Source organism: Miniopterus natalensis, chromosome 12, assembly GCF_054644295.1.
Source record: "Miniopterus natalensis isolate mMinNat1 chromosome 12, mMinNat1.hap1, whole genome shotgun sequence".
Classification (NCBI taxonomy): Eukaryota; Metazoa; Chordata; class Mammalia; order Chiroptera; family Miniopteridae; genus Miniopterus; species Miniopterus natalensis.
The window spans coordinates 34,214,278-34,229,245 of NC_142092.1; the positions used below are offsets into that span (position 1 = coordinate 34,214,278).

Sequence of the window (14,968 nt, forward strand, 5' to 3'; positions counted from 1 at the left end):
TGCTTTATTCAAAATTCTGCAGCCTTATATAATACGGATGTTGCCGGGAAATCTGAGCGAGCCCTTTGGTTATTTATCCCTGGTTTGGCCTCAGCCTGGCCCCCACCCTTACCCCCCACCTAGACTTTAAGAGTTCTGTCTGGGGATCACGGAGCATCTAAAAGCGCAGCGGCTTCTAGCTCCCAGTATTGCAGATGACTTCAGTTGCTTCAGCTGAACAGTGACCGAAATTTGCAAGACCTTGTAGTGAGAGAGAGAGAGAGACAAGATGAGGTACAAAAAATACATGGCTATTCTGGAAGCAGCAGTTGGTATCACCCCTCTTAACAAAAGAGAACTTTTACCTGAGAGCAGAAGACATGTGAACCTTTGGCAGCACCCCGGGTAAGCAGGAGGCCAGAAGATGCTTGGGGGGTGTTTGGGGGTGTTTGGGGGCCTCGGTGAAGAAAAGGGTTATCTCTGTTATGAGGGAGTAAATGTTGAGTACTTCAGTGAGAACTTGGTGGGTATGGCCTTCCCATACGGATTTAAAAATAGTCAGTAATGAAATTGATGGTCATAATACTCTAGAAAATTCCTGGTGTAACAGCCAAGAAGATGGAGAAGATGAAGTCTAGAGCAGATTTTTACAACCAGATATTTTAATTTTCTGATTTTGATGTTTTCCCCATGGTCTAGCAATGTAGCAATTCTTAAAGATGAAGTAATCATGCCTTATTTTTTCCCCTATAATGCAAGTATTTCTCTGAAGAGTATGTGTTGACTATGTTTCAGGTAAATACTTTTCTTAAAGCAGCAGTTTTTATTTCACATCTGTTCCTGAAGCCCCACCAATGTACCCCATTCAAGAAGGGTTCAGACATTCTTGTCTGAATGGTTAGAGGCCTCAATCCTGACTTTTTTCCCTGAACTCCCTCTCTGTGTCTTTTACACATTGAGGAGAAGCTTAGGTTAAGGTGGCTGTGTGCTGCTATTTTTAGGGACTGAATTTAATTTTCAAAACTGAATGAGCCACACATTGGCACTCACCCAAGGATCACCTCCAGGAATCTGTGTAACTAATAATATTTCTTTTTAAAAAGTAGAAAGTCACTACCTTTCAAAAGAAATCATATAAGCAATTTGCATTTATTATGGAAGGTTTAGAAAATACAGAAAAATAAGGGGGGGGAATCACACATAGTCTCATCTCCCTAAGGTAATTACTATAGTTATTTAGGTTCTCAGTTGGGGTGGAAGGGAGGCATGATGGTGGTGGAGGGATCGGGGGACATTTGGCAATGTCTGGGCACATTTTTGTTACAACCAGGGGCCGGGGGGAGGTGTGCTACTGGTATGTAGTAGGTAGAAGCCAAAGATTTTTTTTTTTTTTAAACATATCCTCATTGATTTCAGAGAGAGGAAAGGAGAGGAAGAGAGATAGAAACATCAATGATGAGAGAGTCATTGATCGAGCCCGCAACCCGGGCATGTGCCCTGACCGGAACCGAACCCCGATCGCCTGGATCCTAGGTCGATGCTCAACCGCTGAGCCACGCCCAGCCGGGCGAAGCCAGAGATCTTAAAATGGACAGGCCAGTCTCCCACAGCAAAGACTTATCCAGCCCAAAATGTCAGTAGTGCTGCTGTTGAGATGCGTGATTTAGGTAGATTTTCTTCCCATCTGTCAAAGGGAGTTTTTATTAGAAATAAATGACACACTTCTCTCAGAAATGTTAGGGATGCTTTGGAATGGAATCCTGAGACAGTATTATTATGATGACTGTTATTATCATGTTACTGTTCTCTTAAAAAGTAAAAGGAGTGTTTATATGTGTGGCGGGGACAGGGGCCTCTGGTGACTCTAGGAGAGTCCATGTGGGTTCATGTTCCTCATTGGGGGTTATGGAAAACATGTTCTAATGATCAAATTCTGATTCTTCAAGTGGCCCCTAGAGATTGGACATATTGTAGCCCTGGACCGTTGCTGTAGAATGATGGGTGATGAGAGCTGGAGGAGAGTTTTGTCGGGGAGGTAAATAGGTTTCGTGTGGCACACCACAGCCAGCTGACGTGTAGGCTGCTTAGAGTGTCAAGTTAGGGAGGACCACGAGGCCACGTCTGGGCTTAGCAGGAAAGGAATGTGAATGATGATGCATATTTGTTCTGGAAGTATAACTGGAGAATCAGAGAGCTGCAACACCTGATTTTACCATTCCTTAATCTCCTCTTAGCCTTAAAATTTTACAAGTGTGAAACTCAGTCTCATTTGAGTCGTGATCAAGGGCTTGCCCTCAGACAGCAACTGGATGCTCTTAGTTTCTGACTCAGGGTCATTCATTAAGGGATTCACCTAAACAAACTCACATGATTCAGATGTGTGTATTGATTGCCAAATTATTCTAAGTTATTCATTTTCCTCTTCTTCAATGTGTTTTTTTAGAGAGAGAGAAACATTGCTATTAGACACATCGATTGGTTGCTTCCCACACACACTGGGCATCGAACTGCAACGGAGATACATGCTCTTGCCCGGGAATTGAGACCGGGAATTGAACTGGCGACCCTTCGGTTTGTGGCGAAGGGCTGACGCTCTAACCACTGAGCCAAAGCAGCTGGGGCTGGGGCTATTCATTTCTTTTTGGAGGTAACCTTTTCCAGCAATTGGAATAAGTACCCTAAGTAGAACCATCTCTGCTGCTTCTCATTTCCTCAAGCCAAACGAAACAGAAGTCAAATTATTCATTCTACCATAATCCTTATTAAGGGAAGGCGAAAGTTACTTTTTTTTTTTTTTAAGTAGCACTATGCCACAGGGCAATAAGGTCTTCTTATATATGTAATACTTTGAATACGCATGGACAAAATACTGTTTGGCTGATCCCCGTTTTTTTGTTTGCTGCTCCCTTGTCACCTGACACAGCCTTCCTTTGGAAATACTATTATCCCTCACTAATGATGGGTTATCTTCTACTTTCATTTTATTCATCAGTTCTAAATCTTTCAGTGGCACCTCCATGTCTTATTTCTCAAACTTTAATGTGCATAAGAATCACCCTGTTAAAATGCAGATTTTAATTTTGTAGTTATGGTGGAGCCCGAGAGTCTGCATTTTAATATAAGCTTCCAGGCAATGCTGTCAGCTCAGGTGAGCCCAATGGATGGTCCAAATGATTCAGTCCGTGAACCATACTTTGAGGAGCAAGCAGCTAGAGAAGTCCTTTTTCATCATAGCCTACTTGCTTTTCCTTGACCTTGAACTTTCTGATCTTCCTAATGACTTTGAGTCCCAAGCCCCCCCCTCCCTGCAGTTGTTTAGCGATCTCAGTGGTAAGAAGTTAGGTGGTTGGCTGTGCTTCTGTGGAGGGAGGTCTGCCCATGAGCATTCTGACCGGAGATTTCTGTTGGGCTGGGACTAAATAGTGAAGCCAATTTTTCTTGCAAAAATTCTGTCTCATTTTTCTCAAGAAGTATTCTGATTACTACAATATGCAGTAAGTGCTCACTTAATGTCGATAGGTTTTCTGTAACTGCAACTTTAAGTGAAATGATGTATAATGAAACCATTTTTGCCATAGGCTAATTGATATAAGCAAGAGTTAAGTTCCTGTGGCCTATTTCTGGTCTCAGAAACATCACCAAACTTCTAAATAAAGACCTAAAACACTTCCAAATCGCAAACATGAAGTAAATGGGAGCTATACAAACATTTAAGAGAGATTGATAAAAACAAGATAATTCTTTTCCGTACTGCTGGTTCTAGTTCAGGGTCACTGGTGACCAGCGCCCATCTCAGCAGCTCACGGTGAAAGGTGGGAACTCACCCTGGACAGTATACCCTTTCATTGCAGGGCCACCCACACCCACACTTACACTCACTCAGACTGGGACAATTGAGACATGCCGTTCACCTTGCGTGCATATCTGTGGGATGTGGGAGGAAATGGAAGGAAACCAGAGGCCCCAGAGAAAACCCACGTGGACATGGCGAGAACATGCAACTCCCTCCAACAAACAGTGGTCCTGACTGGGAATCATATTTTTTTGTGTGTTAATCCCACCCACGGATATTTTTTCCATTGATTTTTAGAGAGAGTGGAAGGGATGGAGGAGAGAGAGATGGAGAGAGAAACAGAAATATTGATGTGAGAGAGACACATTGATTGGTTGCCTCCCAAACATGCCTCAAACAGGGCTGGGGATCGAACCTGCAACCCCGGTATGTGCCCTTGACTGGGAATTGAACCCGAGACCCTATGATGCTTGGGCCGACGCTCTAACCACTGAGCCACACCAGCCAGGGCTCAGTTTTTTTGTTTAATTAACATTATAAGAAAACCAGATAAAAAGAAATGACATCGCTCAAGAACCTGCTGTCCTTGTAAGACTACATAGTATTCAAGAGCAGCTGCTTTTGCCTTTTAAAACATAATTGGGAGTCAGGTCATGGTTCAGTTTTCAAAACACCCTGGAGTTCATTCAGCACCAACTGCCTCCTCCTTTTTGTACTGTTTCTTGTTGTCTGCTAACAGGGCTGTGCTTGGCCTTCTCTTCTGCAAACAGTGCAGTCTCATGGTAAGCCCAAACCACCAGCTACCAACCAATCAGCTAAATGTTGCAAGGTTGCTGAAGCTCAGATTAGAGGATTTATAAACATGTGCATATAGTAGGTGCTTAGCACATAGTAGGTGCTTAGCAAATATCTGCCCCTACTTACTTAGTTTTAGTATAGTCACAAATGGAGACAAAAGAATATAAGAAAGAAATTGACACCCAAACCAAAAAATTTCTGAGCTCCCTATGGATTTTTCTTGTAAAATTTTGTAGTTTTCTAGCTCCCACTCATGTTACCTGTGAATAATTTTAAGTATTTGTTAATACTATTGCAAACTGAGCTCTTCCTGCCAAGTTTTTCCTTAATTGAAAAGTGGCCCTCGTCAAGAATGGTGTACATTAGAAATGGCTGCTTGTTATTGTTGGTTCCTAAACATGTCAAAAACTTTGGGAATATTATAAAAGAGAGTTAAAATGAGGGTGGCATAGAAGTGCAGAAAACTTAATTAAAAGGCAAGCCAGTTTAATAAAAGAAGCAAGCTCTCTGGAGCTGATATGTGTAGAAACATTTCATTTTAAGGCCAAAAGCATAACCAAGCCCATCTTGATGGACTAACTGTTTATTTATCTTTGGAAGTAATAAAAGAAACCATGTATGGGGCGGGCTGTAAACCCGTTGCTTGCTTTGTAGGATGTCCAGATGGCCTTGCTTGAGCCAGTGTCTACATTTCCTGCTGATCCTTGGAGAAGGGAAATGTGTCCCCTGCCTGTACAAATAAAATCGGCACTATCTTTGATTTCTCTTTCATTGTGTAGGGAGTGTTTTGCACACACGCCACAATATCACTTTGTTTAGCAAACAGAAGAGTATGTCCAGAATGGGGGAGAGGCCACGTTCTTCCTCCTGGAACAGCTCTCAGTGACCGCCCTGCGTGGAGACGCTGGGGCCCAGGCCTAGCCCCGAAGTGAGCCTGTTTCCTTGTGCCATTTGAAAGGCACGTGCAGGATTAATGCAAATGCCCAGAAGGGCTATTTCTTGGATTTTCTAAGGATAAGGCATTAAAAAAGGAAAAGTGTTCGCTGTCTTTTGTGCTTGTGGGCAAACCACACACATAAAGATGAGCCTGTATTATAAATGCTGTGGAAAACGAATTCCCATTTAGTTTTAAATGTTTTCTCTATTGTATACTTTAAAATGGTAATTTTTATGTTAAGTGTATTTTACTACAATTAAGAAAAAAGTTTTCTTGAAATATTTTCCCACCTGCTGAGTATTTTTTTAACCTCACATTCTTATAAGATCTTACTCCTTAGGGGGACCTTCAGGGGATTGATGATGCTAACTTTTACATGGGCAATCATTTTCTCCAATTATTTATTTATTGTTAATCCTCACATGAGGGTATTTTTTCCATTGCTTTTCAGGGAGAGTGGAAGGGAGAGAGAGAAACATCAATGTGAAAGAGATGCATCGATTGGTTGCCTCCCTCATGTGCTCCGATGGGGGCCAGGGACCAAGCCTGCAACTGAGGCACGTGCCCTTGGCTGGAATTGAACCTGGGACCCTTCAGTCCTCAGGCTGATGCTCTCACCACTGAGCCAAACTGGCCAGGGCCTTCTCCAGTTTTTAAAAAATTTATATTTATTGGCTTGTGGGAGAGATAGATAGATACTGATTTGTTACACTTATTTGTGCATTCATTGGTTACTTCTTGTATGTGCCCTGACCAGGGATCGAACCTGCAACCTTGGTGTATCAAGACGATGCTCTAACCAGTTGAGCTACCCAGCCAGGGTGATTTACTCCAATTTTTGAAGACTGAAAACATTAGGGGCAGCAATTCTATTCCTAGATATAGATCTGAGAAAAATTAAAATACCCACATAGACGCTTGTGCATGTGTGTTCACAAGTGGAAACAGTAGAAACAACCTAAATGTCCATCAGCTGATGAAAAGATGAATGAAATATGATAATCTATACATCTAAATATGATACATCCGTTATTTGGCCATAAAATGGAATGAAGTGCTGATACGTGTTATAGTATGGATGAAACTTGGGAATATTATGCTAAGTCAAAGAAGCCAGTCACAAAAGGTTACACATTATATGACTTCATTTATATGAAATCTCCAGAAGAGGTAAATGTACAGAGACAAAAATTAGATTGATGGTGCCTAGGGCCCGGGTGTGATGAGGAGAGGGAATTAGAGGATGGTGGGTAATGTTTACAGGGGTTTTTTCTTTAAATAGTGAAGTTGTTCTAAAATGGGTTGTGGGGATGGTGAATGTACTAAAAGTCATGCTATAAATGGGTTAATTGCACTGTAGGCGATCTTCAGTGCGTTTCCCCAACATCTCACCCTGCCGGGAACGACCGTGTTGGGTTCCTGACAATGCTGTCTTTTTCAGGGTGAGGAGTACCACACGGTTGTCATCTCCCTGTGAGTGGGACTGGCACCCCAGCTGCACCTCCGGGCACAGGTGCTCCACGAAACACAGACTCACGCCGGCACACAGCCTGCTTCACCAGGTACTTGTTTCTTCTTGTCTCCCATCAACCTGGTTACTGGCTCTCTTCCACCAGAATCTGATGTCAATTATTTTGTGTCCTTGAGGTAATCAAGGGCACCACTGTCAATGTTTCTGATGGAGAAATTGCTTACCATCAAAGAAAATGTAATTGTAACATCCGATTTACTAAAAACATTTTGCCTGTATTTATGGTCTGAATTGATAGGTATAACTTTGGGTGAATGTTCACCGAGGCTCTTCCTGGCTAAAGCATGTAAGTTCAACTCCTGTAGTTCAGAATAAAGGCCAACGAAGTGTCTTGGTGTCTGTGGTTACAGGTCGTTCTGGTAGGTCACGTTTTCCCCATTATCTTTGAGGTAGCAGAGTTATGTAAAAGATGTCAGTCACACTGGCTTCTAAAGATTAATTATGTACATGCTTTTAGTGAAAGATTAAGAGCGAGTATTATCTAATTGCTGATTCAGTTTTAAGTACGAATTAAATGAGATTTACAGGGTATTAAGCCGTATTTTGACAGATGCTGGGATGTGTTTGTTCTTAGTTACACTCTAACCCCTGCTTGTGGACCAGTCTGCGATGGCTGCTGGGATGGGGCTGGAACTTTTCTCATCACTTGTTTCGTCACTCCTGGTGGTTTAAGCTCGCAGCCCCTGGTGAGGTGGATTCCAAGCTCCTGCCTTCTAATTGCATAATCTCGGGCACACGTCTTAGTTTCTTTGAGCCCCAGACCCTGTAAAAAGGGAATGTTAACGTGAAGCTAAATGAATTAACATGTAGCAAGCACTGGGCACATACCAAGGCTTTTCTGGGAGTCTAGTTGTCCAAATGGGTCCACTTTAATGGGGAAGTCCTCAGTTTCCACTGCCCTGACAGGGCTGGGAATGGGTTGCTTATGAGATGATCTATATGGAGCTCTTAAAGGTTCCAAACATAAGAAGACACACTTGCCTGGGCTCTAGAAGTGGCTTTCCTGAAAGATCTCTAGGTTGGATTGATTGATGGAGTCAAATGAGTTGGAGGGACAGCATGGAATATGGCAAAGGGGGGTTGAAGCTGACATCATCTGGTGGAAGGAAGGTCTTTTATGACTTAAGCAGAATCACTCCTGATAAAGACCTTCCTGGTTCTGATTTCCTGCACTCGTAACCACACATTCTTCCACATCAGTTTGGTTTTCCCAAGGCAGTGCCTTACTCCGAAGCTCTTTTACGTATGAGCACTGAAGGGTGTCTTTCTAAGATGAATTAGCCTCTGGAAAGCTTGGGTGGTGAGGATTTTTCCCAGAGCATCCACATCTCCCTAGTTTCAGATCCAGCAAATATTTAAGAGCCTTTTATTTGACAGGCACTGAGTTTTCCCTCATATTGTTTATACTCAGAACACCCTGAGAGGAAGGTATTACCAGCTCCCTTTTGCAAATAAGGAAACTGAGATTCAGTGATTTTTAAATGATTTCTCCAAGCTTGCATAGCCCTTGCCTCCCAAGTTTGGTGAGATTCCTATAATACTAGCTGGTTTCTATACGACAAACTCCACAGAGCTTGAAGATTGAACACCTAAACTCAGATAGTAAACAGCTTTTTCTCAGTTCTGATCAATTGGTAGTGCTGCCTGGAGTAAGGATTTGTAGGCCAGGTTTACTGAGCAAGAATGTTGAGATCCGTTAGCAATGTCTGGCATGGGTAGAGGAAGGTACCTGTGGAACCTGCCCTGGCCCTGAGGTTTCCGATCATCACCCTCTAACTGTTCTGTCCTCCTTTTCAATCTTGGAGTCTGGAGAGCACTGTTTGCCTGGTATTTCTTTCTTGATACTTGAAGGGGCTTTATGATCACATTTATGACATGTCAAAGGCATCTTCCCCTCTTTGCCTTCAGAAAGGATGTTAAGAATTTGGGCAGAGAATCACTTCCTAGACATGAGTTCTCATTGTTGGGTAATTTAGGCACCTTAAAGTTATCACCACCTCACCCCATAATATGGGCTTAGAAAAAGTGAGTTGTAAGTGAAAGCTTAAACCTCTTACTTCAGTGCCCGTAGGAGCCCCTCTGTAGTCCTCTCTCCCTTAGGGGCTCCTTAGTCTATAATAATAGTCGGGGAGCTCACTCCCGAAGCCAAAGCCCCTATAATGAACCGTATAAACCCAGAACAGTCATTCTCAAACTTCAGCCGCATCAGAATCACCTGGAGGGCTTATTAAAAACACGATTCCTGGGTCCCAGCTCCAGAGTTTCTGCTTAGTTAGGTCCAGGAATTTGCATTTCTAACAAGTCCCCAACAGGCTGATACTTCTGGTGTCCAGACCGCACCTTGAGAATCACTAAGCATGGCTTAGTTTGTAGTTGAGAGCATGGGCTTGTTTGTAGATGGTGTGTGGCCCCTTTCCCTACCTGTGGTGAAGAGATTTGTCTTCAACATTTAATGAGCATCGCACACAGTGCTGCCTGAGGGAAACCTAGAGGGATGGAAGGCTTGCCTTGAGGGACATGGGACTTTAATTTGGATAGGTAATTGCATTGCTGTGTGGAAAGGTCTGCACTCACCCCTGACAGTGCCTGAGGCATGACTAAGTGTGTGTGTGTGTGGGGGGGGGGCTCCCTTGGGAGGTGGCATTTGAGAGGACACTTGAGGATGAAACCTTGTTGGCCAGGTGTGCAAAGAGGGGAGAAGAAACTCGGGAGCTGAGACTTCATCAAAGGGCCTGGAGATGCTGCACTAGGCTCCAAGAAGAGTTGGGTGCTCGTGCTGAGGATTCCATTGTGATTCCAGAATGACTTGAAGTGTCAACCCACAGTAATAACAGTGAAAGCTTTATGCTCTTGGTTTGGGTGCTATTCTGGTATAGCTGGTACTGTGCCAAATGTTTTACCTACACTGTCTTCATTTAATTCTCCTACCTGCTTTGTGAGGTGTCGGTTCAACTATAATCCCGATTTGTATTCGTTTCCTAGGGCTGCAGTAAGAAAGTACCTCAGGGTGGGTAGCTTAAACAATAGGAATGTATTGTCTCAGTTCTGGAGGCCAGGAGCCTGTCAGGGTTGGCTCCTTCTGAGGATTATGAGGGATGGACCTGTTCCCGCTCGCTGTCATTGGAGTGTCTCACTGTGTCTAGATTTCCCCTGTGTATAGAGACACCGGTCATACTGGATGAGGGCCTAACCTAAAGATATCACTTTAACTTGATGACCTCTGCAAAGACCTACCTCCAAATAAGGTTCACATTCTCAGGTACCGGGGGTTAGGAACTTCAATGTGCAAAGTTTGAGGAGTCACAGTACGACACATAAAACCGTTTTATAGATGAAGAAATGGAAGCTCAGGGAGTTTAGATAAGCTGCCCAAATCACATAGCCCTCAGGCTGAACCACGCAGACTGGTCATTTTTAGTTTTATAGGTAAAAAAAAAAAAAAGCCAGATAGTGGCAATATATAGGTTAAACCCAAGAAGTAGCAGGACTGGGACTTGTTGAAACATAGGTCTGTCTGACTTCACAGTTGTGCTCTTTCACCCTGTGGTTTCCTGGCTTCTAGCATTTTCTTTGTTTCTGCTGTTTCCTCCTGGTTCCCTAGGAAGAGCAGTGATATGGAGATAGGGGACCAAGCCACGAGCCTGTTAGTTAGAGGTGCTTGAGTTTCTGAGTAAGATACTTTTAAAGTACAGTTTACAGTTTTCTATCTTATCTGTTTAAGAAGACCATGGGAAATTATGAAACATTTAAAATTCATGAAAGAAATAGGCCATATTTTTCAAGACGATGTGCTGTTTTGCTGTTAAAATGTTAAAATACCTGTAAATACACAGGTTATCTGAGTATAGGTGTCCGATTCTTAATTTCCTTCTCAAACCAGCCTAAATGTTTATAAACAGTGTGTTAGCCTTATACTTGTATTAGAAGTACATTTACTTGGAATTTTTTCAGCATTCAGGGATTTCAAGCAACCTAATTTTTAGCCATAGGGATTTAGACAAGTGGTTTTGTCAGGGCCCACACAGTAATGCCATGTTTTCCTAAGGATTTAAAATAAAAGAGCATTGCTTCAAATACTTGTCTATAAAGACTGACATTTTAGCAGTTCCAGCAGACTTTCATCATGAGAAATTGGTATTCCATTTAAGTGGAAGAAAAATAAAAATAAGATGGGTTCTTATTTTCCGATGCTTTTGCTATAATCTAACATGGTTTCCAAGCAAAAATTAGAATGCATGTCCTTACTCATAAAATCAGCAAGACAAGTGTTGGCCACTTGGCCTGTGGCCTATCTCTGGAAATCTGAGATGTCTGGACAGTTTAAGTATAGTACACAGATGAGTAATAATCAAAAGCTAGCTTCTGAAACATAAAATGTTAATTATACTCCTGCATGTTGACTACAATCCAGAACCTAAGAATTAAACAATGAGTAGGGGATTGAAAACCCAGAGCTTGCTCTCTCTTACCTTTCACAGCCACATTTCTTTTTTTTTTAAAAAAGTATATATATATATATATATATATATATATATATATATATATATATTTTTTTTTTAGAGAGGGAGGGAGAGAGAGAAACATCAGTGTGAGAGAGAAACATTGATCGGGTGCCTGACTGGGTATTGCGCCTGCAGCCTGGGTATGTGCCTGGCCAGGAGTCAACCTCACGACCTTGGGGTGTGTGGGATGACACTCCAACCGAGTCACACCAGCCAGGGCCTCACAGTCACATTTCTCAAAGGAATTCTCCCTGCTTATTTTCCTTACCACCACCTGCCCTTCTCTTGAAGAGTTTTCCCTCCACCTATTCCAGCCACTTCGGGGTCTAGTAACTGGTGTCAGGTACCCTGTGGGCTTGCCCTGCACTGCCTGAGGACATTTTCATGGTGTCCAGTTCTTCCCTGGCTGGGAGTTGCTGTCTAATTTGCGATCAGCAGTCACAGTGCTGAGCAGCTGCCTGGGTTGGGCCCCTGGTGCTGTGGCTGTGTGGGGAAGCCCGGAGGCAGCTTCTTTTATGATTCCCAAATAACCTGATAAAACTGAGGTAGAGAATTTGCACCTAGCTCCTGGTTGAGAGGGATGTCCTCATTGGAGTCCTGATTTTGGTCCTTATCACATTTTCATCAGCTGAGTGGTTGATGACAGCAGTTTTCAATTCAGCCACGTTTTTAATTTGTCTAGAGAATCCAGCTGTATAGTGAGATTAGACAAAACATCCTGGATGGGATTTCCTCGCCTAATCATAATTATATTGATATTTGAAATGATTGGTTTTTGAAAATGTAATTATTATTATTATTTGATATTGGTATTGTAATATAATTATGATATTCAAAAATAAAAATAATTATATATGATTATTTTTAATTTATTTATTACTTTATATATTTTTAAGGACACATACCAGTATTAGGTCTTTATTCAGTTTGTTACCTGACCAAGGTCTGCGTAATATATGATTATTTTTAATGTAGATGTTAAGTCTGGTTACTAAAATAACACTGCCAACCCACTTGGAAAGAGACTCATAGTCTGTAAAAGTTAAATCTGTCTCTTCTGATGGCTTTGGCTCAGCAGAGTACATATAGTAAGGAAGAGGGATGCCTTCTCAAGATTTAGAACAAGAATGAAAATACTTTGGCAACTGAAGGATGGTTCCATAGAGGCAGAATTACATCAAAGAGAGAGAAGATAGGTAAAAAAATAGGGTGTTATCGGGAATAATAGCTAGGATTTCTTCCAAAAAGTAATAGAAAAGCGCTTTGTTTATGTGACTTACTGTACAGAATGTAAATCTCAGAGAGATCTAAATCTCTTAGAAATAAATCTTGATTGATTTGTTTAAAAACTTAGATAATAACTTTAGAGGCAGGAAAAGCTGAAAGCCGCAGACATCCCCGAAACTGAGTAGATTTCGCTCTGTTAATCTCAGTCTCACTTCCCAGGTTAGCAGGGAATTTGAGGTACCTGCTGTAAACCTGGCTGCACATCGTGGCTCCCCAGCCTGCTCGCTTCTCTTCAGTGCTCTGGGATGCAGCCTTGTCTGAGAGCACTGCCAGGCAAGCTTCACCAGAGGTCATGGGACACCGAGGCTCGGAGACCAAAGCCAGCTGTCCTGCTCACACCATTGATTCCGTTTATTTGACTTGAAAACACAGCAAGAAGCAAGGGGAAAGAGATAAGAACACATTAACATAATTAGGTTGGGCTGCAAATAGGCTAAAAGGTCCACACTTGTGGAACCCTGTGCTTGCAGTGGTCACATGTCCTGTCTTTCTGTGATGTCTGCTTTCCTGGTGATGGTCACAAAGAACAGAGTTGAGGTTGAACAAGGGTCTCAACTCATAGAAGGTACCTGAAGCCAGCTCATGCTTGCTTATCAGAGGAATGCAGGGCAAGAATGCCTGGCCAGTAGCTCACCAGCGATCTGTGTTTAATCTGTGTTTCAGCTCAGAGTATACTGGGGCTAGACTTGGACATATTGGGTGTCACCAATGAGTGATCAATTTAGGAATGACATAGCTGACAATCAGGAGGTGACATGAGCTGAGCTTTATGTATTATTAATATTAAATAGAAAATATTTGTTATTAACAATAAAAGTTCTTGCATACACTATTTTATATTATATTATATCTAAAATGATATTAAATTTATGAATATATTTTGTGAAATATGATTACTATTTAAGATTTACTTTGTCCTTCCATCCCCTTCTATTAATAAGTAACTCTCTTTTGTTTCATTCTTTTCATCTATATTTAACACACAAATGCTCCAGTTATCCTGTTTATCTTTAACACATCTTACAGTTACTTACTATCGACACTAGATACATCTTATGAATTCCCTCTCAGTCTCACAAGCCACTTGCTTCCTCATTATCACTGCAATATAAATCTTAGGAGTGTCATCCATTTGATTTTTCTCCTGTCCTCTATACCAATTAAAAAAATAACTTTAAATAGAAGAATTTATGTAGCAGATTATAGTACTATAGTCATACAAATGGAACCTTGTGCAGATAAAAATGATGATATAGCTTTGTATTGCCATGAAAAAAGAGTCAAGCAATATTCTTATGTAGAATAAAAGGTAGCAGAAGAGCATGTCTGGTATAGTCCAGGTGCGTGAGGTCATGTGCAATATCTACATGTTTACCTGTTCAGAGAGGTACTTGGGAGGATGCTCCTCCAGTTACTAACAGCAGTTTGCTCCAGAAAGTGACATTTGAATTGCATTGTGCTACATTTTTAAATCTACAGTATGGTTTGGGTAAACAAACAAGTATCATTTATATAAAAATGATAGAAATACAAATTATGTCAGCATACAAATACACATGTAAATAAACATAACAGAAAGAATTGTAGGACTAGACCTTTTCTTTTGTATACCAAAGACAACATTTTGCAGAGAGAATTATTTTCTGATCTTCAAAATGTTTTCCTTTAGTATGGTAATCTTTCTTTCGTCAGAAAATCCCAACCCTGTCCCTTGAGCAGAATTTCCCAACCCTCCCTCATGATGAGACCCACCTGAGGGTGAATGTTAAAAATATCAATTCCCCAGACCCCTTTCAGACCTACTGAAGCAGAATCCCTGGGGACAGGTCTTGGATGCGTCAGATGATCGTTATCATCAGAGGAATTTAGGACTCTGTCCTATAGGAACAGAAATGTTACCAGCCACATTTTCCATTTTTATTGAATGTGTCCTGGAAGTGCCCTGTCCAGGCCCAGCTTCCTTTGTTTTAAGAGGCTGTGCTAATTTGCATGGCTGCCCTGGAAAACGATCTCTTTGCAGCATTTTTCTAAGGCCCCTTTCAGGTCTGAGACTTTGAAAATCTAGGAGACTCTTCAACAACTTTTATCTGTTTGGGTAAACAGATAAACACCAGGGGAGGATGCTGGTGTTTGGGATTTGT

The 14,968-nt window shown here is 41.8% G+C and overlaps 1 protein-coding gene across 2 annotated transcripts in view; it reads left to right on the forward strand.

Annotated features, from left to right (window-relative positions):
- Positions 1-242: 242 nt before the first annotated feature.
- The window catches only part of TJP2 (tight junction protein 2), an 87,384-nt gene continuing 72,658 nt past the window's right edge, over positions 243-14,968 (forward strand). For both annotated transcript variants that reach the window (XM_016214265.2, XM_016214266.2), the window contains exons 1-2: positions 243-384; positions 6,949-7,069. In XM_016214265.2, the coding sequence (XP_016069751.2) occupies positions 269-384; positions 6,949-7,069 (237 nt within the window). In that variant the 5' untranslated portion in view covers positions 243-268. The remainder of the gene's footprint in view (positions 385-6,948; positions 7,070-14,968) is intronic.